The sequence below is a fragment of the Megalops cyprinoides genome, chromosome 6 (genome assembly GCF_013368585.1).
Source record: "Megalops cyprinoides isolate fMegCyp1 chromosome 6, fMegCyp1.pri, whole genome shotgun sequence".
Taxonomy (NCBI): domain Eukaryota; kingdom Metazoa; phylum Chordata; class Actinopteri; order Elopiformes; family Megalopidae; genus Megalops; species Megalops cyprinoides.
In genome coordinates this window covers 9,280,001-9,301,655 of record NC_050588.1, presented here as the reverse complement: position 1 = coordinate 9,301,655, position 21,655 = coordinate 9,280,001, and the positions used below count along the sequence as shown (strand labels likewise).

General features: G+C 48.1%; 1 protein-coding gene across 1 annotated transcript in view; it reads right to left on the bottom strand.

The window, feature by feature from the left end:
- Positions 1 to 18,852, bottom strand: part of celsr2 (cadherin, EGF LAG seven-pass G-type receptor 2) — a 76,868-nt gene extending 58,016 nt beyond the window's left edge. The window contains exon 1 of the mRNA XM_036531201.1: positions 15,002 to 18,852. Within this exon, the coding sequence (XP_036387094.1) occupies positions 15,002 to 18,587 (3,586 nt within the window). The 5' untranslated portion in view covers positions 18,588 to 18,852. The remainder of the gene's footprint in view (positions 1 to 15,001) is intronic.
- Between the last annotated feature and the right edge of the window lie 2,803 nt (positions 18,853 to 21,655).

The following is a 21,655-nucleotide window of genomic DNA, read 5'->3' as shown; positions in this document are numbered from 1 at the left end:
TCGAGTCGGAGCGCTGCTTTGTACCGGTAACGTAGCGCCTTGGAGCGAGTTGTCTTGGCGCTGCGCAGCCAGCGGGTTGCTATGCATTCGAACAGCCCATAGCTATGACAAATATGGGCCTATCCACAGCCCCACCACATCTGAAAAGAGAGTCAGCGCTGTTCATTGCTTCATTCACAATGCATTCAAAGCCAGTGAATCAAGCTAGCAGGTCCAGTGGAAAGATGGAACAGTATCAAGGGGAAATGAATGGATGGTGCGCATTTATAAATGAGTCTGGCCTTTGCTTTTGCTCTGCAGTCTGTCAGGGACTCTGACAAATCTGTGTCATAGGCTCAGCTTGGGATGGATGCTGACTCTGGCAAATGGTCCACACTGGCAGTGTGCATTTAGCGCTGGCTAGCTAACAGACGCCCAGTTTGGGCCAGAGATTTCAAATTATTCATAGTTATTTCCCCTCTACACAATAGGGCTGTTTTGTCACTTTTCAGCTGTGGAATGTACCTTTCACTGCATTGTCTTTCCTGTGCCATAGAAATACAATACCTGAAATACCTTTTTATTTATGTGATTTATTTTCCTGTTGGCTCTAGTTCAGGGGGTTTTACTCATTGTTCATTTATACAGCTGGATGTTTGCTGAGGCAGCCCAGGTTTGGGCACCTTGCTTAAGGGGACCAACAGCAGTACAGCCAGGAACTGGACTGAACTGGACCTAGGAACTGGACCTGAAACCTTTAGGATAGAATTCCAGCTCCTTAACCATTAGGCCAAGCTGCTGCCAAACTGGCCACAATAGCCAAAAGGCTTCTTCAACGGTGAAAAGTCAAGACTCGCATTAGCCGATTACAAGACTGATTCGTGCAACCCGTGTAAGTTGTGCGATTATCACAGGTCTGCCCTGCTTGCTGGACGTGGCCATCACCGGACGGCCGGGATTATGAGAGCCGCCTCGTGAGGTGGCATGAGACCGAGGCCCCACAGTCACCGCAAGTGGCAGGAGCTCGGGGTGTCACGCCGCTGCCAGCCCTGGGTTTGAACCCCCTCGGTCTCTCGGGTGCCAAGAATTCTCTCCACTCGTCCCCCGGCGCCAGCGAGAGATTAAGCGCCCTCCCCCGTCTGTCAGCGCGCCCGGCCGGCATTCCGTGGTAATGAGCGCAGCACAGCGCCACGAACGGGGGCCCCGTATGCCAGCGAGTCGGGGACCAGGCCCCCTCCATCATCGGAGCGGGGGGTGAGGAGGGGTGCGGGGTGATGGGGGCCATTCCTTCTTTGAGACTGCTACCTGCTAACTGCCTGTAACCTGCCTGCTACAATCTGAGCCTCTAACAGACCCTTCATACAAACAACACAGGCACATAGTGCAAGATTAAGAATCCAAGGTGGTTAAACTAATGATAAATGCCTATCAGATGAAATCAGGTTCAGAGAAAGATGTCACATCAAAATCAATTTACCTAAGTTTGCAGTACGTTTACAGACACGGTGTTAAGCACACAGGATCCAGCACACACATTTATGCAACCTTTGTTTTAAGATGATGCTTTCAGCCAGTCTACACATCTTTCATCTTTTTCTCTGCCGCAAGAGCATCGCAGCCCCTTTGGAATTCCTGTTGCATCCTGAAATAAGGTCAACATCTTAATGTGGGACGTAAATGTATCAACTGTTGAGAGAAATTAGAATATCACAGGCATAGCAGACTCATTAGCGTTTTTGACCTCCGCAGAACAGAAGCAGATGGTTACTCTAACGATAAAAGAGACTCCTCACATCAAATAAGACAGTACAGGGGAAGACGTGACATCAGATTCGGCTTACTAGATGGAGCTGTGGGCTGGTGTTTCACATCAATCAGAGATCCCGCTGAGGCTGACAATACAGTTGACCTCGGGGATGATGGCACTGACCCCTGACACAGTGGTTTCGAACACGCGCCATCATTAGCTCTGTCACACAGATGATGACGCATAAAATTAGCACTTTTCAAAGGGAATACTCCTTAGATGGCTAATGCTGGTAATACATGCAGGGAAGCGTGCTAATACGTGCTTATCTCATTTCCAGCATGATAAGAGCACAAGCTGTTGGAATCCATCCCCTGATACTCACTGGGCAAACACAGTAAAGGCTGCTGCAGACTGAGGCTCTCATAAGAGGTCTCAAATGTAAGTGTAGCTATTTATTGCCCAGGCCAGATACCCAGAAACAAAGCCAGGAGAGTCATCAGTGGGAGAGCATGAGAGAGAACGAGAGGGAGGGAGAGAGAGGGGGAGAAAAAGATAGAGGAAGAGAAAATTAAAGGGGGAGAGAGAGGTAGAGAAAGAGAGGAGAGGTGGGGGGTAGTCAGCGAAAATGGCACAGAAAGAGCAGTGGGAAATGGACAGGGAGAGAAGGAGCGAGGGGAGACCTCAAAGGACAGATTTGTGTCTAATGAGGAGGGTGCATGTCTCACACAGAGATGCCCAGCAAATGCCAGCGGAGTCACAGCCAATCAGGATCAGATGGTCAGCAACCGCGGTGCCAAGGTCAGAGTCACCCCCCTCCAGCAAGACCTCACCCCGCCCCCCTCCCACCATGACAGACATTCCACTACACAACCATGGCCACAATCCTTCACAAACCTTCACAACACCTTATAAGAGCTGAAATAAACTGTCACAGGGCATGACAAACAACACCCATCATGTCATGTTAAATGTAAGTTCAAATGAAGTGCTAACAAAATGTCAGCACCTGAGCCTCACCTTCCACTATATATATACATGGAGTTGACCTGTAGTGTTTGAAGAGAAATCAAAGATAGGCTACACCATTCTATTCATTCACACAAAGCCTCATGCTCTGTAACCTGCTTGGTACAGTGAACCCAAAACCTCTGTTGGGTTTAATAGCTTTATACACATATTGTACAAACGTGTTTTTCTAGAGATCTTTTCAAGTATCAAATGAATATATGAAGCCAAGACTAAAGCACCACCATGCTGTGTCATAAAATATGAATTATATTACAAAGTGCTCAAAGTCTCTGAGCACATACTGTATGAAGAGACAGCTATGAGCACAGTCGATACTTGGCTTTTGGGAAAAAACAGTCCAGCAGTTCCCAAAGTAACAGGGTTGACCTCCCACCATTAAAGTCAAGTAATACAGAAATTATACATGCCATATCAGGCATGGATACGTATTTTTTCTGCAAATTTTTTCATGATGACCATTAGTATGCCAATGAATGGTATTTTACGTGTACCCTGATGTTTGTTTGTTACTGATTCTTTTCCAAATTTGAGGATTAGACCCAAGAGGTCATTGTGTAGCCTTTGCCCCAAGTTTAAACATCTATAAGGTAAGCTCTACACTTGTGCTATCGGCATTACTCGTTCTTCCGTTATAGGCTTCTAAGCATCATCTCTACCTGTCCCTGCTACCTGCGGGCCAGTATCGTCCTATGCAAAATAAGTGCTCATAAGGGAAGAAAAATATATTTCTGGATGTTTTGTTCGGAGTCCTCTTTTGTTGCTTACTATGGACTTCCCCAGACCAGACGGGTTTTTTCGTCAGGGTGAGCTACTCTTCCTCAGGTGTGACGTACACAAACACCAGATGAACCCACAGCCTAACAGCGTATTTGTGAGTGAACCGCGTGTAATTGCAAACCCCTCCCTCGTAATATGACCGCGGCGGACAGTCGAGTGGCGTGACCTTCAGACGCTTTCTGTGACGACAGGGGGAGCCATAGTTTAATTGAATTAATTCGACAGCGCTGACCCTGATGAATTACTCCACGGCGGCTTATCGCCCGTGTCCCGGCTAATGCATTGCTGTTGTCGCCGCAGCTATGCGGCCTCGCATTCTCCGTAAGTGAGAAGCTTTGTTTAGGGGTCACCTTGAAAGGATTTAAAAACTCTCTGCACTCCACATTCATTAAATAGCTGGGCCCAAATAAAACTCCACCTCGTGCTTTGAATATATTTTTACTATGAAAACATATATTTTTTTTTAAAAAAGAGAAAAAAAAAACAGTTTAAAAAAAAGGTGAACTGGGTGGAACTAAGCAGTGATATTATGTCTTCAGACACGTGAATGTTGCCCCAGTTTACGAAGACCCATGCCTGCTTGCACCCAGGGGACAGAGTAATATGTTGGACATGTCTACATTACATTACAGTTGCCTAGCAGATGCTCTTATCCAGAGTGGCTTACATAGCTTATATTTATATATATATATATATATATAATATTTTTTACATGTTACAGATTTATGCCGTTGAATACTTACTGAGACGGTCTGGGTTTAGTGCCTTGCACAAGGGGTACAACAGAAGTACACCACTGGGGAATCAAAACAGCAACCTTTATGCTTCAAGCCCTCTTTTTGCTGACCACATAGGCCACCACAACAAGGCACGAAAGTGAGGTGACAAGAAACAGCACTATGTAAATGATTAAATGTCACACCCAAATGTAAGGTCACAGCGCAAGCTATTTCTAATGGCTATAGTGATAATTAGGAAGGGAGAAAGAGAGGCAGAGAGAAATTTATACATACACATTCTGTGCACATACACACACACACACACACACACACACACAGAACATATTCTCAGCTGAAAGGGAAATGTGTTACCGCTGCCCCCGTTGTTGTGGAGTTCGAGGATGTCATGGGAACCAAATTAAAGTTCCCTTCCATGAACACCGGCACAAACGGAGCGTGCTCAGCAGGGGGGGCGGGCATAATCCAACTCACCGCCCAATCAGAGATCGGCAAAGAGTGGGGGCCCCAGCGGTAATTAATGTTCCAGAAAGAGGTGAGGAAGTCAGCGTCTTCGCTGGATGCTAACAAGGGCAGATGGCGGCGGCCGCAACGGGGTTCACCGAGGGTTATGGGAGGGGAGAGAGGGATCTGTGAGCGAGAGGAGGGGAGGGAATTAAGATGGGGCCCAAACCGTTCACGGCTTCACCCGTTCACCCTGCTCACCGTGCCTGGAGTTTAGCGGGGTGGCGGGAGAGTGGTCTGGTGTGAGGACATGGACACTGCTCTGATCTGCCATCGTGGCTTCTTACTCCCATCACTTCCTACCAGGAAAATCTCCCATAACACCTTAATCTCCTTCCCCAAGACTGACGGCCCCACCCCATTCCCACCAAGTCACAAACAAACCTTCTCAGGCACACTCACCTAGGCAACGGTACTGTCCCAAACCACTCCCCCATCCCAAGATGATCTGCGCTCACAATCTCCCCTCGGGGAAACTGAAGAGAGAATCTCTCTTCCAGGGCACCCGTACTGTTTGGTCCCATAAGCCACCATGCATAAATGCATTTCAGGAGCGACTGAACAACAGAAAGTTTTTAAAGATACGAGCGCATTCACATGTAAAATGCCTTTTACTTTCTACATGTACTTATCATTGTCGCTTGCCAGGATTCAATTTGTACGGGCAAGCAATTTGTCAATTAATGTTGATTGCACAACATAATTCAAACAGGTGGAAGAACGGAAATTCCCATCAATAAAAAAACAAATTATAGCTTGAGTGTCCCTTTTGAAATCATGCTTAAAACTGATTAATGTTCCATTAGTGTCCGTTTTGTGAATGTGCGATGAGGCGCGTGCTGAGCTAACAGGAATTAGACCTCTACAGTCACCGATAGGGTCTTCTGATCACTTTCAGTTTACAGTGAGGTCAGAGTTGATACATGTAGCACACATGTGGGGGTGTTCTTTTTTGGAAGGGGGGAAGGGGGCTTTGGTCATGTAGCAGTTCATGAACCCAGCAGTGACAAGAAGAGACATGTAGCAAGACAAGAGGGTGGGGGGGGGGGTATCTCTGCAGGAGGACTGCAGTGAGCCCTCATGGTCTTAAATTCATGACAGTCTGTCAAAAAAAGAGCCTCATCTGGGACATGTCTACATTTTTCACCACAAGCCCAGTCAGACAGAAATGAGAACCAGATCCAATCACAGCCCGTTTCTGAATGTTTGAGCGATCAAGGAAGAAACAAGAAGCGAGTGTCACGGCCTGTGTTCGATTCACCCACAAAGGGGGACAGGAGGAAAGAAATTTCCGCACCCCTTGGTGCTTTCCTTAAGTGCTGAGGATATTTCGAGCCACAAGCTCAGACGCTCTGCGGGAAGCCACACTTATCCAGAACCGCCAGTTGGAAGGGGGCGCAACGGCTCGTCCCACTTGGCGGCCTCTGAAAGAGCGAATTAAGGAGGCAACTAATTAAGACATCATAAACACTGAGGTAATTGTCTGATCTTATGATGCACAGCCCAAACAGAAACGATAGACATGAGAAACGGAGTAATAGATACAAGATAATTATGCCGTATGGCCAATGGTCTCATTTTGTGAATGGAAGCTGTGTAGTTAATTATCGTTGGCTTGTTTAATGAAAGCCCACCTGTTTGTCAGCGGAAGCAGGCTGTAAAACATTACAACTTGTCTGGGAGCAAAGGAAATTAACAGTAGTGCAATTTCCATATTTAGACACACATGATTACAAACAACAGTATGCTACTGTAGTGTGAAGACTTTCCTTTTGAAAACAGGTTTATTCAGGTTTTTCTTTGGAACTGATTCATTTTTCACAAGGTCATGTTTTTCTTTCTGTACCCAATTTCTACATCAATGCTATAGTATTCACTAAGTCCTAGTGACCTGACCTCATTCTGAAAAGCACAGACAAAAAAAAGCAAAAACATATGTTGAAAATGGAAATTTAAAAAAAAGGAATACATGATCAAAACTGAAATGCCCAGTTTGTTCATTAAAAAAGAAAGAACAAAAAATTATCCTTTTACTCCTCTCAAAATTCAACACACTTCTAAGGTTTTGACTTTTGCTTCTTATAAAGCTGTGTTTATATTTATTTATTTATTTAAAAATCCCTCAAACCCACACAATGCACCATTGGATATGCTGATGGAGTCCATTTTGAACAAAAAGCCCAGATGCTCCCGTGGGGTCAAAGGGCGTGCTGTTAGATGCAGCGCGCCGATTTCGAAATTAAAATGAACATTCCATTTATCAAGTAGTGGACTAATGGTGCTGTGCAGGGGGGGGGGGGTGTGGTCACCGACAGGACTGACACCCCGCCTTTTCTCCTGACCCGTTGCCATGCTGACGAGGAGGCCTAGCCGCAACCCTATTGGTCACTTTGAATCTGTGACCAGCCACTGGGGTTCCCAGAATGAATTGCTGTTTGTTATCTTCTGTAATGACTCTGTCAGCTGTAAGGTGTACTGTCATGAGACTATGGCTCAATGCATACTGATTGTGTATGTGTGTGTGTGTGTGCTTGCGTGTGGGGAAGTGTGTAAGAGATTTATGAGGGTTGATGATGATTGTGCCATTAAGCTTGCTGAATGTAACTCTAGGCGCGCTGTTTTTCCTCCCTGCAGTGCATCTGAGGGCCGTTTGATGTGTGAAAATGAATACAGATCAACAAAAGGGGGAAACTGAGCTTCCCGGCTCCATTCTGCTCCGCCTGGGCAATTTACAGCAGGATAGAAAAAAAAAAGGACAACCATTATGACTCTTACGGAAGTCTTACGGAAGCATTTGAACCAAAAACTGAGTGAAACTGAGAAGTCCCCTAGCTGCAAACACACACACACACACACGCACACACACACGGTGAGAGAGTCATCGCAGTGTAGGTGAGCAGTTTGTCTGCGCACCTCCCCCTGCTGCGAAACACTTCCTCGTTTGATTTCAGAGCGCAGCACACGCTGTGCTGCGGTTACACCGGCAGAGGCCCGATCGCTGCTGCTGCGCCCGAAACGATATCGGCGTCCGAACGCGCCCACCTGTTGCTCGCCAACACAACAGGGAATTTAATGTTTAATTTCGAGAGGAGCTGGGAAAACTGAAAAAACAGCACAGATGAAACGGGGAGCCCCTCGGAAAGAGCGTCTACAAGGAGAGCGCCGATTCCATAACCAGAGGCCATTCTCCTTGGCAGATCCCCCCTCCTCTCAGCATTGAAATCCGTCACACACACACGAAACCAGCCGCACTGGCGCTCAGGGTCCTCCCGGATTATACGGAATTTTGTTCTGGGCCAGAATTTCATTTGATGGGGCATTTAAGACAGAGGATTTTAAGGAATTTTTCAGATATTTGGGGAAGCGCAGACAAAGGAACTGGCAGCCCGGCAGAGATGAGGTGCTCACATCGTCCCGCCGTTTACAGAACACGGGCCCCCACCTGTGAGGGACCCGTCGGTGCGCGAGAGAGAGAGTGCTGGCCTCCGCCTAACCTCTTCCTGCCCCCGCCCCCGATCCCCGCGCTCCCGACCCCCTCAGAGCACACAGATGATGTCACCCTGCACGCATCCAGACCGTCGGAGCGGCGGAGCAGAGCGGGGCCTGCCTGACAAAGGAGGCCGTCCCATTGTTCGGCGTGCCCAGGGCAGGAAACCAGATACTCCCCGCAACATCCGTGTGTCACCAATCAAAAGCCTTTAAACGGCCCTCACAGTCCCCCGCAACTTTAAGCCTCCGGAATTTTCTCCCTGAAAAAAGAAGCAGTCAAAGGAAAAGGACTTCCCAGACAAAGGCGGGCACCTCGTCTGCTCACTTGTCCGTTTGTGACTTCAAAAAATCAGTGCCAGAAAAGCGCAGAAGACAATTTTGACTGTTTCCCTGTTTGTGAGTGGCAGACGCTGAAGCACAGCCGGTGACCCATGCATTATTTATCAAAGGAAATCAACATTCTTAAACACGCACACAGGCTGTTCAGCAGCTAAGCTTGCACTCCTCCAGTCAGTCAACAGCTTACAAAATAAACCCTGAACATTTCACATTTTCTTCCCAATTGTGCCAGGAGTAAAAGTGATTTATGTGTGAACGATCGGTAAGTGTGCATATGTAACACATATAATAAAGGGAAAACCTGCAAGTTACCCAGGGCACCAGCAGGCCCCAAGCCCCCAGCCGTGGCTGGGAACAGGAGAGGGACAGTTGGTTGCAAAGTGGCTGTTTTGCACTTTTACACTCTTCCCCCCTCCCCCCACGTCCCAACGCTCCACAAAAGGAGCGTTCCCCCCCCCACCCCCGACCCCACCCACCAGGGATTTCTGAGGCATCGCTGGGGTCACCATGACGACGCTCACCCAACAAAGCATGTCTCTTGGCCTTTCTTGCCATTTCAAAGGAGAAGAGGGAGCAGTCGGGGCAGGGGGAGAAGGGGGTAGAAGAAAGGGTGGAGGGACTTAAAAAGGAGAGGGGAGGGAGGGAGGGAGGTAGAGAAAGAGAGAGGTAGAGGGGAGCGAGAGGCACCGCGACAGGAAGAGGGACACGGAGATGATTAACGGAGAGAGGGAGAGAGAGAGAGAGGGAAGGAGAGACAGAAGTGAGAGGATAATGGAGGCCAACCAAGAGAAAGGCGAGGGAGACAAAACTTGTGGCCACACCGGGGAAAGACTATGACTAATGCTCTCTTTGATAAAGGACATTGAGAAGCAGAAGTATGTGGAGGGCGAGGGCCCCTCTTCTCTCAGTCTCCTCCAGTCTCACGCCCCGAGCCCAAAAATTCCCGGGTCTGGACCTTGGGTGAAGGCCCGCCAGCCAAAATAAAGGTCTGTTGAAATAATACAACAATAAACAAATTGCCTTACAGATTTCTACCTTCATTTATTTTTCATTGACTTCACTCTCCTGTGCACCTCAGCGCCACACAAATAAATCCTAGCTATCACCTGAGAGGCACCGGCAAAGTGACACATCAGTCTGCCTCTAAAATTGAAGCTCACAGTTCTCTCCTCAAGGCTGAACTGCTCCAGTAACCTCAACTTTCTCAAACTGTTACAAAGTGCTTCAACGTGGATCCTCACTCAAGTGCAGACTGTGTGGCTAGATCATACCTGTAACATTGCTGTCTGTTAATGAGATCCCTTTGATGGGTGAATATTATGGCTGAAAATAAGATCTCTCCCCCCACCCCCCCTTCTAGTAACTTCCCATGTGGGTGAGGGGATTCACACTTCTTTCTACTGGAAAGCCCTGGCAATCAGGAGTCAAAGGAAGTGTAGCACCTGATGGCAGCACTCTAATGAATACCTAAGGTGTTTTTTCAGTGATGGTGACAAGCCACTTGGCTAGTTGACAGACTATAGCCGGAGGGGAATTTTTTTTAAACAAATGCCACTGATTTCAGAACTTGGCAGGCTCCTAAACAGTAGCTGAGTTTTCCGGCAAAACATGGGACAGACAGGTTACGAGTCTCAATGCACAATGTCACGGCACAGAATGACCCTTAAAATCCAGGGAATCGTTTCAACACATACAGGTCACAACCCCCAAATTGTTTATCAGTAATCACTCACAATTTTTCAACTCAAACTGAAAGCCTGTCCAAAGTTAGAAGGGAATACTGTCAGCAGCTAGCTAACTAGCCTCTAGTGATCTTGGTTTTTTTTCTAATCCACTTGTTATTCTGTGTGCAGCTTGGTTGTCTCTGCATGTTTGAAAGTCAGAAACGGGTCAGACATTTTAGAAGGTTGAATCAAACCCAAAGCTGTTTTTCCACGTTTCAGAGGGAAATACAAAGCCTGCAATCTCCAAAAAAAACATTCAATGAATTCTAATGAGACTTCTAGCCCTGATTGCTTTCGTTTTAGCAGACATGATCTGCTATAACCTCCCAAATGTATGATTAGCTGACACTTACAAAACAAGGGTCTCGACCACCTAATCTTCACAAAGCTTTGTGCACAACATTGTCAGCACCCAAACGTATGTGTCAATTACAAAGAAGAGTTAAAAGCAGTCATGTGGAAATCAATGCATTTTTACATCAACTGTCAGGAAGGTGTCACCGACATGGTTGTACAATGGGGGAGGGATTTGCCAGGGAGGACAGAACTGACACTACCAGAGGTGACACAGTCACAGCATCCACGTTTCCCAGAGCTGTTTAAAAAGCTCATACAACAAGGAGAGTGCCACAGGACCTAGTCACAAATCCTGCCGACAGCAGTTTCCACGTGGTTACAAAACAGAGGAGGACATCGAGCCTCTGCATGCGACTGGTTGATAAGATCTTCCACGGCGAGGTTAACCGTACTTTTCCTCACAGTCAGCAGCGCATCGTGCGGCTTTCAACGGGATGGCGGAAAACGGATTAGCCCTGTGAGGTCCCATTCGCCGTTTGTGTGGCAGAACCTTGCAGCATTGCACGTTACTGGGCCTCGAGCTGTCTGATATAAGCTTCCCATCTGTAACATACTCCATAGGATAGCGGATATCTTCCGCAGGATTCACAGGCCGTAGCTTAACGACGAGAGAAGAAAAAGATGACAGATTTGGATGTAGTCCAAGGCACAAAGCCCTCGCTCTGAATCCTCGCCCAGGGAGCCGGCGTGACAAGGCAACCACGGGAGTCCTTACAAAGCTGTGCTCAGCCATGTCATTCCGGCGATATTACAACATTATTCACGGCAGCTATTAAACACAAGTGCCCCCGCCTCATAACCATCCAGGGGCACTAAACCTGAGGAGGCAGCTATCTCTCATGATGTTCCTTTTAACATTAAAGGCAACACTTGAGAGCAGGCACCACAGCGCTGAAATGCACTCCCTTTTGTCTCCGTGGCAGTTTTTGCACAGAGTAGATTATTATGGCTCTCATAGACTATTAAGAATAGTATAAAAGAGAAAATACTGACAGCGGGCCTGCTCTATTGGGTAATGAACAACCATGACAAAATGAAAGATTTCAGTTGACTCATTTTGTCAGCCAGTTGCTCCCCCCCCCTCACTTTCTTACTCTTTATTTACAATTATTTTTGAATTTCTATATTGATCTCAGTATTCACAGCATTTTCATTAACGTTACCCAGTTTAATACACTGTATATGACCCATGACTAGCCAGTAGGCAATATCCTTATACCATCTACAGACTATAAAAATAATTCACAATGTTGATGCCTCATTTTTAAAATGACCCCATTTTGTTTATCGGCAAAGAAGAGGAGGAGTGAAATCTTCCAGCCTCCTATTGTTGCTCTCATAGTATGGACCATGGCATTCTTCTCAGCTATAATCCCCCCCAAACCCCTCCCATAAACCTGCACGCTCACCAGCCATACCCCGAAACCCCCACAGCATCGCCTAATCATAATGACATGGACAACCCGCTGTCTTTATGAAATGTCCTTCGGCTATAATAATGACCTCCGCACACTTGGAGAGACGGTGACACACGCAGCCACAAGCTGGGCCTCTGCGGTCCAATCAGACGGAAGCCCCCTAACCTCTCCTTTACAGAACTGCCTCCACCGAGCCACATCTGGCTACCTTCAGATACGCACAGTAAAAAAAAAAAAAAACAGCACATCCCGGACATTAAAATGGAGGCCAAGAGTAGTATGGATTACAGGGTGTGTAATTTGAGGAGGGGAGGGGTCCGCGGGCAATTGGAGGAGGGGGGGGGGGGGGGGGGGGGGGGGGGGGGGGGCGGTGAGGCAGCCCTTTTAGTGCTTCGGACAATAGAGCTCAAGTTTACATCTGTTGTGTCAAGACGGCCTCTTTCTAGTTCACTGCCTTAAGAAGACAGCCATTTATGGCAGTTACTGTATGGAGAGATGACGTCACCCTCCTGACCTCATTGTCTGCCCCCAGGACCTGCTAACCTCTGCCACTGAAGCCTCAAGCGATCGTAGACTAATTGCGTAAACACCAATCTACCCAGCCAAGTCCAGCCTTCGGCAGTTTCACTGTCTGATAACAGCAGAAACGGCAGTAAGGTAAAATGTTGTACCATTAAAATACAGAAACTCTCTCTCTCTGTCAGAAGTGGGGTCAACTTTAATATCTCCATGTTTAACTTAACCCCATCTTCATTCACTAGCCATGTTCCCTTTCCCTGTCTAAATCCTTATCAGCAGGCCATCCCTCTCTCTCTCTGGCTCTTTTGTTTGTTTCCCCCACCCCCACCACCACCCCCCAACCCCCTCCTCATCCCCCCAGATTCTCTCCATCTCACGCAGGCCCCTCTCCTCTGTCCCTCCCTCGTTCCCCGCTCTCCGCGGGGGTACGCTGACACACACACACCGGCAGGTGCAGGCCTAGCGGACAAACGGGGCTCCTAATTGGTCGGGGCGAGCCACAGCTGTTCCCGTCAGCGGCCTCAGCTTGAGCACCAGCCTCTCTGGTCGATCGGGCCCCGCCTCCGTCCCCTTTAAGACGGACAGGGGTCCGCGTCTGTCACCGTGGAACCCCCCCCCCCGCGTCCACGCTGGGAATTCGCAAGAGGCGAGGCTGCCAGCGATATCCCGCAGAACTCCCAGCCAATTATCTCCGACGCTCAATCATCAGAACGGCGGCCTGCGGGCCCGGCGGTCCGAAGCGGCACGGAGATTGGAATGCTCAAAAATAGGAGCATCTAAAAACGGCCCCGGTAATCGGAGAAGAACCCCCTTTTTTCCCCGATTTACCTTGATGTCCAATCCCCTGCAAATTGTCAGGTTACATTTAGATGATGGTGCTGGCGGTGACTTTCTAATTTCATTACTTTCAAGGTCTATAAAGGACAAAGCGTTGCGCAGTGACTCAGATGTCAAAAACAGGCCCCGGGAAGCTGCCATAAAATGTTCCTGGTAGCACTTCCAGTTCAGTCACATTTTTGTTCAGATAAAATTCTCTCCTGCTCATCTGTATTGACAGCTTGAAGAAGACACATCAATCAGCTTGGAAACATGTTGCAAATAATGAATACATATGTTCTGTTTAAAGTTTCTCAGCAGTATTTTTTCATAATCATGAAACATAAATAGAGATCAAACCGGTTAGCAAATATTAATGCTTGTGTGCCATCCTAACATGTATCAAACCTCTACTGCTTCTTCCGATGCATCTAAACCAATGATAATTTCACAGTTACCATTTACTGTATATTTAATCAGCTGACAGATTAGTTTCAAATGTCATATGCAATGATGGAGAGTGGAGAACTGACAGTCAAATTAGTACCATGGTATTAATGGCATACCATGGTATACCCTGGCCGTGGTTTGGGCCATATTGCAGTTTACGAAGGTGCACTCACTAAATGTTGAGAGAAAAAACTGAATACAGTTTCAGGCAGATACAGAACTCTTACATGTGTGTAAGCTTACACACATTCATTCACATGTAGACACAGCAGGCTATTCACATGTAGATACTGCTGCCCATTCACTCATTTGTTTATGTGGCAGCTCTATTTCTTAGACAGACAACCACAGAATATAAGCCCCATGAGAACAAACTGGATATGCTTTGCATGCAGAATCCATACTTTTTGTGAGTTAGCTTCTGCCTGTGTATCACTGAGGAAATGGACCGAGGCTTTGTGACAAAGCAGATCAATAAATATAATCAATAAGTATCTTTTTTTTCATTTGCAAGACAATTTGCAATGGTTGCTCTCCTATTTGTGAAATCCAACAAGCAATCTGTACAAATTGCTGGAGAAGCACCGTGTCCAAGAAACATGCACTTCAGACAGAATTTTGCGTGGTTAAAACAAAGGGTACTGACAGAATAAATATAGTTGTTCTCTTACTCTGATAGTGCATTCTGGACTACTGTAAGAGAATAGTCAAGTGTTCACACCATTTTAAAGCACAAAAAACAGTAGCTCTGTTGTGCTTAGCTATTATGGTATATTATTTCATTTGTTTATTTCAAGGTTTTCATTTAAGCTTTGTCCAATGTAGTGATAAACAAAATTAGTAGGGAACAATACATTTCAAAATAAAAGCCATGAAAAACATAAAAAGGACTGCTCTGATCTCATTCGGGTGACGGCTGCATCGAGGTTTCTGTGTGTTTATGTAAATGACAATCATTCTACTGAAAAGTCAAAGGCCAAGCAAGGAGCAATAAGGTTAAATCACCAATGCAGTTCGACATTAGGTTAAAAATTAAGTGCACCATACCAGCAAGTCCAGCTGCTTGCCTGAGAGCACAAACACAGGAAATGAGAATGAGCGCTTCTCTCTTACCCGACACAGAGATCCTCATGGTGGCCTCCAGCGGGCGGTTGTTGTCCAGGGAGCTGCTAAGGCGGATCTCCCCGGTGCTCTGGTTGAGGATGACCAGGTTCAGCTCGTTGCCAGCCTCGAAGCTGTAGTGGAGCTTGTCAGATACATCCGGGTCGTGGGCAGGGATGCGGCCGATCACCCCCGTGGGGAAGCTGCTGGACTTGTTGGTGACGTAGTTGTTGAAGATGATCTGGAAGTTCTTGAGCACGGGCAGGTTGTCGTTCTTGTCAACCAGCTTGATGTGCACGGTGGCCCGGCTGACCAAGGGGGCGGAGGTGGCCTGCACCACGATGACGTACTCCGAACGGGTCTCATAGTCCAGGTCGGCGAGCGCCGTCAGCTCACCGGAGAAGATGTCCAGCTGGAAGACCTCCGGGATGTTGCCCTCCACGATCTGGTACATGATCTGCGCGTTACTCCCCTCGTCCGGGTCCGAGGCCGTGACGTGCGCTACCACCAGGCCGATGGGGCTGTTCTCCTCCACAAAGATGTCGAACTCATCCTTCTCGAACACGGGCGGGTTGTCGTTGACGTCCAGCACGGCCACCTGGATGTCCACGGACGTCTTGAGCGGCGGGAGGCCCTTGTCCACGGCGAAGGCGCGCAGGTTGTAGAGCGGCACGTTCTCGCGGTCCAGGCGGCGCAACGTGCGCACGATCCCTGAGGTGGACTCGATGATAAAGTCGCCATCGCCATCCTCACCGCCCTGGAAGGTGTAGAAGACGCGGCCATTCAGGCCGGAGTCGCGGTCGGTGGCCGACACCTGGACCACGCTGGTGAAAACAGGCACGTCCTCCATCACAGAGCCCTGGTACTGGTCGCGGAGGAACTGCGGGGAGTTGTCGTTGACGTCGTTCACCAGGATCTCAAGGTATGTGGTGTCGGACTTTTGGGGGATGCCGTTGTCCCTGGCCGTGATAGCCAGTGTGTAGGAGACCTGATCCTCGTAGTCCAGCTCCATCTGGGTGGTGACGGCGCCGCTGTCAGAGTCGATGCTGAACTGGGGGATGCTGTCCTCCATGAAGTAGGTAATGCGGGCATTTTCCCCCGTGTCCTCGTCCGTGGCGCTGATGATCACGACTGTGGTGCCCACGGGCCGGTCCTCGTTGATGTTGACCGTGTAGTGAGAGCTCTGGAAGACGGGCCGGTGGGTGTTGGTGTCGGTGACGTTGACGTACACCTTGGCCGTGTCGAAGCGCGTGCCGTCGGAAGCGGTGACGGTCAGGGCGTACTGCCGCTCCAGCTTGTAGTCCAGCGGCAGGGCCAGGGTGATTAGGCCACCGCCACTCTGGCTGGTGATGGAGAAGCGGTTGCGCGTGTTGCCGCTGGTGATCTGATACGTCACCACGCTGTTGATGTCACGGTCCACGGCCGACACGGTCACCACGCTGGTGCCAACGGCCGCGTCCTCATTCAGCCGCGTGTGGTAGGACCTCTGGGTGAACTGGGGGTTGTTGTCGTTCACGTCCAGGATGGTCATGCTGACACTGGCGGAGGACGACATCACGGGGTAGCCGTGGTCGCGGGCCTCCACACCAAAGTTGTAGAAGTCCACCGTCTCCCGGTCGAGCTCCGCCGCCACCACGATCCAGCCGGTGCTGTTGTTGATGGAGAAGGGGAAGTTGGGCGTGGTCTCAATGAGACGGTACTCCAGTCGCGAGTTGTCCCCCGAGTCCGCGTCCACGGCCTGGATGTGGATGATGGAGTAGCCCACAGGGACGTTCTCCAGCACGGTAGCCTGGAAGGGGGTGCTGACGAAAATGGGGGCGTTGTCGTTCACGTCCAGCACCTGCACCGTCACCAGCCCGCTGATGTTGGAGAGGGGGGGGCGGCCGCCGTCCTGCGCGCGGATGCGCAGCGTGTACTCCTTGCTGACCTCGTAGTCCAGCTGGCTCACCAGGTCCATCTTGCCCGTCTGTGCATCGATGTAAAACTGACCCCGGGTGTTGCCGCTCATGATGCTGAAGTGCACCACGGCATTGTTGCCCCTGTCCTGGTCGGTGGCGGTCACCTGGAGGATCTCCGAGTTGGGCGGCATGTCCTCGGGCACCTGCACCACGTAGCGCTTCTCGCTGAACTGGGGCACGTTGTCATTGTCGTCTTCCACCGTGATGTAGACGGTCGCCGTGGAGCTGCGCGGGCCTGGGTCGCGCCCCTGGTCGTTGGCCTCCACCAGCAGCATGTAGGCCTCCACCTCCTCGCGGTCCACGGGGCCCTTGGTGCGAATGACGCCGGACCTGGAGTCAATCTCGAACACATCGTTGGAGCCGTTGCTGTTGAGGACGTGGTAGACGATGTTGCCGTTGATGGGGGCGTCTCCGTCCGTGGCCCGGACCGTGAGCACCTCGTAGCCGATCTCCAGGTTCTCCCGAACGCTCTCCTTGTAGTCCTGTTGCTCGAAAACGGGGTCGTGGTCGTTGGTGTCGCTCACGGTGATGGTGAGCGTCGCCATGGCGGTGCGGCGGGGCGTGCCATGGTCCACGGCCGTTACCCTGAACACGTGGGTGTCCTTGGTTTCCCGGTCAAGCACCTCCACCGTGGTGACCGCGCCAGTGACCGAGTCCACAGCAAATAAACTGTTGGAGCGACTGTCAAACAGAGCTTCAATGAAGTACTCCAGTCGACCAGCCTCCCCCTCATCAGAGTCCACTGCTTTTAGGAGGACAACAGGGGTCCCGGCAGGTTTATTCTCTGGCACAGACACCTGGTACATTGGAGGCTGGAACTGTGGGCTGGTGTTCACATTTCTCTTCCTTCTGCTCACTAACCCTGCCTCTGACTGCGCAGCTACCTGCAGTAACTCCTCCAAGTAATCCGGCTTGAAGGAACCCACACCTACGCGCAAATGCATGGAGATTCCTTTTCCCCCCGTGGTTTCCCTCTGACCCGCCGCACCCTGGCATAATCCCCCGTTTACACACCTGTTACAGTGGAGGTCCAGTTCGTGTAGCGTGCCCTGCTTCAGACAGAGCTCCTTGGAAACAAATAATCCTCCCACCGAGACATGGAACTGCGAATTGCCAGTCACGCTGCAGTGCACTTCGCAGCGAGTCGGTAAGCCGGGCATTATATCCCGCACATGGAAAAGCGGAGCATCAGCGCTGTAGCAAACTGGCTTGTGACTGTGGACTTGCAGCAAACTGATTATGTCAACGTCCCGTTTTGTTTTCCTCCTGTGCTTATTGAAACAGTTCCTGCCGTGCACATGTACATCGTACCGGCTGGTAAGTAGGTGCCTGAAGCCGGGCACAGTGGTTTTGCAGTCTACAGCGGTGTATACGGTGAAGGGGTTGGATGGGAGCGCAGAGCAATCCAACGCATCCGAAATGAACACAATGCCCGCCGCGGGATCCGTCTCTACAAAAGTCTTTGTGAATTTTGGGGCGATTACCTGGTCCAGGGTACAAGCACCGCTCTGCCCCAGGTTCGCAATAATAGTCCCCGGTTCCGCATCCTCGCTGAGGTGCACACTGTAGCAATCCGACAAAGAGGCAAGTTTTAACCACCCGGTGATCACAAACAACAGATCCCACTTAATGACGAGCATTTCTCGTGGATAATATTCACCCCGTCTGAATATAATTCGCAGCAGCCTCCCCTCAAACTTTCATTCGAGTCAGTTTCTTTTGTTGCGGCATATCCATACTTTCGGCAAACAGCAGCTAATCCAGTTGGACTGAGAATGAAACCGCAGTCTCCCTCGCCAAAGCTTCTCAGTCACTCCCAGAGACGTTGTCACCTCGCTGAGTTCGCGTAAATGATTAAAATGGCTCCTACTAGCTACTCCAGCGCCTTGTGGGCTTCTCATTACCATAAACCTGTTTCAAAACAACAGGAGAGAGAGAGAGTGAGAGAGAGAGAGAGAGCGAGAGAGAGAGAATTCTGCAAAAGCGTGGATTGGTATTAGGGGCAGATCTTAAAAGGGCAACCGTACCGGAGGCAAGACCACCGCCTGCACAGTAATACAAGTAGACATCTCTTTTGTGTCTATAAATGACAATATCTCAAATGATACAAATGTATTTGGAATTGTATATCTTAATAGACTGAAATTGATCTTAACGTGAACGATATCACAAAGTATATGATGAATAGTCCGCCTGGGGTATTCTTTTCTTAAAAGGGTAATGACTTAAGTGAGTCCCGTACGCTGGCTCATAATGTCATTCATAAGCAACTGTCTGTCTTAAATGGGACATTGTATTTTGCACTTTGTCTTACATACAATACACTCCATTCCTAATTGTCGTTATTCATTATTTGCGGTTGAACAAACAATAGTTCAACATAATATCAATTAAATTTAATATTTCCAATTCATTACCAACAACATTTTCCATATATATTTGTAGTATATGCATGGTCTGCACTTTGTAATGTGGTTTAAAAAACATTTAATGGTATTGCTTTCAACATAAAAAACCATACGATTGCCGCGCCTTATCTTGGTAAATTCGCAGAATTAAGAACGTTTAGAAATTGCCCACCACAAAAGAGTAAAGAGCTCGGTCATCATTGCTGAACTCACGCAGGCAGAAAATGATAAATTGGCTGAGGACATACTGAAATACGCCGTTTTCCTCTGATAGTATATTTCTGGTATCAGGAATGAAATAGCTTCACCTCGAGTTATTGAATCCTGAACAGTTTACTATGAATGTTTAAAAGTTTCACATGGGATTAAGAGGTGAACTGGCACAAAATGAGAAAGAATAAACGTACCAGGAAAGGGGGCGATACGGTTTAATTAGGCCTTATTCAAAACTGCAGTTTATGACAGTTTGACAACAATCTTTTGTGTCTCGATTACTTGATATTTTGCGTTTCAGTAGACAAGAACTTGTAAATGTACAAACTCATGCTCTTCTAATAACGAAATGTATAAATAGTAGGTTATTTCAGTTTTAAAAGCGAGAGTTGAAGGCAATTAATGAATTGCTGTCACGGTATGGTCACAGGTCTTATCAAGGTATGCCAAAAGTATAAATATTTACACTAAGTAGGAGAGGGATTTTAAAAACGATGCATGTACCACCTGAGTCCGATTCATTGAGCCGACATATGCGGTTATGTAAACCCATATGCTATAGTGGTGAAATCCCCTTCGGTATGTAATCATCCAGCAGTTTCCCTAATGAGGATTTTTGTGTGCTCCGTTCTGTAAGACATGCCCCCTGAAACCACAGGGGTCTTTAGGAGTCCTTGTATGACATTGTTCAAACCTACAGGGTATTTTTACATGCATCCAGTAACCGAGCAAGACATCCCATGATTAAGACAAATGAAAGCGAACCTTGCCTGCAACATCTATAAGGTGTAACTGTAGTCCGCAGTTATTCAAACCTGATTACTGCCCATTGGTTCCTCGCTACCTGGAACAATGGCCCACTTAAAATGCAAATAACAGTAGGTCTACAAAATACGATTTGCCGTTATAGGCTACCTTCTGGTTTGCTGTTTGAGCGCGATTTGAAGTTTGGTTGAATTATGTTCTATATGTCGAGTTTAGAGAATGCGTTTATGCGCAGCGTGATAAAATGTATTTCCAGCGGTGAACACTGAATGTTCGTCAGTTTCCAGCTGAATGGTCAGCACGTCAGCCCCTCGTGAATTTACAGTTTCGATAGTGGGGCACGTTCTACCGTAATGCGGTTTCAGCTGCAGTACGTAAACATTGCACACAGGTTGTGTTACTCACGGCAAACAATACAAAGGCCGGGTTCTTCAGTGCCACCGAGATCAAAATGACCCCGTGGCGAGTGAGTTACTTTTTTAGGAAATTGCTACATCTAGTGGACAAAACTCCTTTTCGACGCTAGACAGAAGATATAGGCGGTACTCTTGCATCGCATCACCGTGTGCTGTTGTTTTTGGTCCACTTGCTTTACTACTCAGGCTATCTTTGCGGTCTTGACCACTTTTTATAGGACATTTTTGGTTACCATCTCTGACCAGTATGCGGCAGGCACGAATACGTCATCAAGCGACTTAATTTTAGCTAGGGTTCACCGGCTATCCTGATCGATTGCGATCACATAAGTGCGATTGAAAGTTCTCAGACTTATACCAGTCTAAAGTCCTTGGAAGAAATGGCTCCGAGTGATGCTTTGAAGGAGCTCTTTATGAAGGTTATTTTACAAGCATGCTTTTAGTCATAGTAATGTGAAAAAAACATACATATAGATGTTAATACCAAAAACTATTTCTACCGAGAATAAAAAGCATTCTCAAGATGGAACACATGACTTCTTATTTAACCAAATCAAGGCTCTTTCTGGCATTTTGTCCATTCATTCGTTTTGACCCCCATTTGAATGCTAGTCACTTGAGCTTAGTGACCAGTCTTTCAGTGGTCAGATCAGGGAAACATGGCCTTAGCTGCAGCAGCACCACAGGTAATGCATGTTGGCGCATACTGTAATAAAGCCTTAACAGTTAACACACGTGGTACTAAAACTAAACATCAAATGCATGTGGTCTAAATATGATCATGTAAAAGTGAAAAAAGGAAAATACATATTTTGATGCCTGACCTATGGATGAAGCACCAAATGTGGTCCAAAATACAGTCGATACAAAGGGCAATATTACACTTATTTTTCATTCTCTTCACCT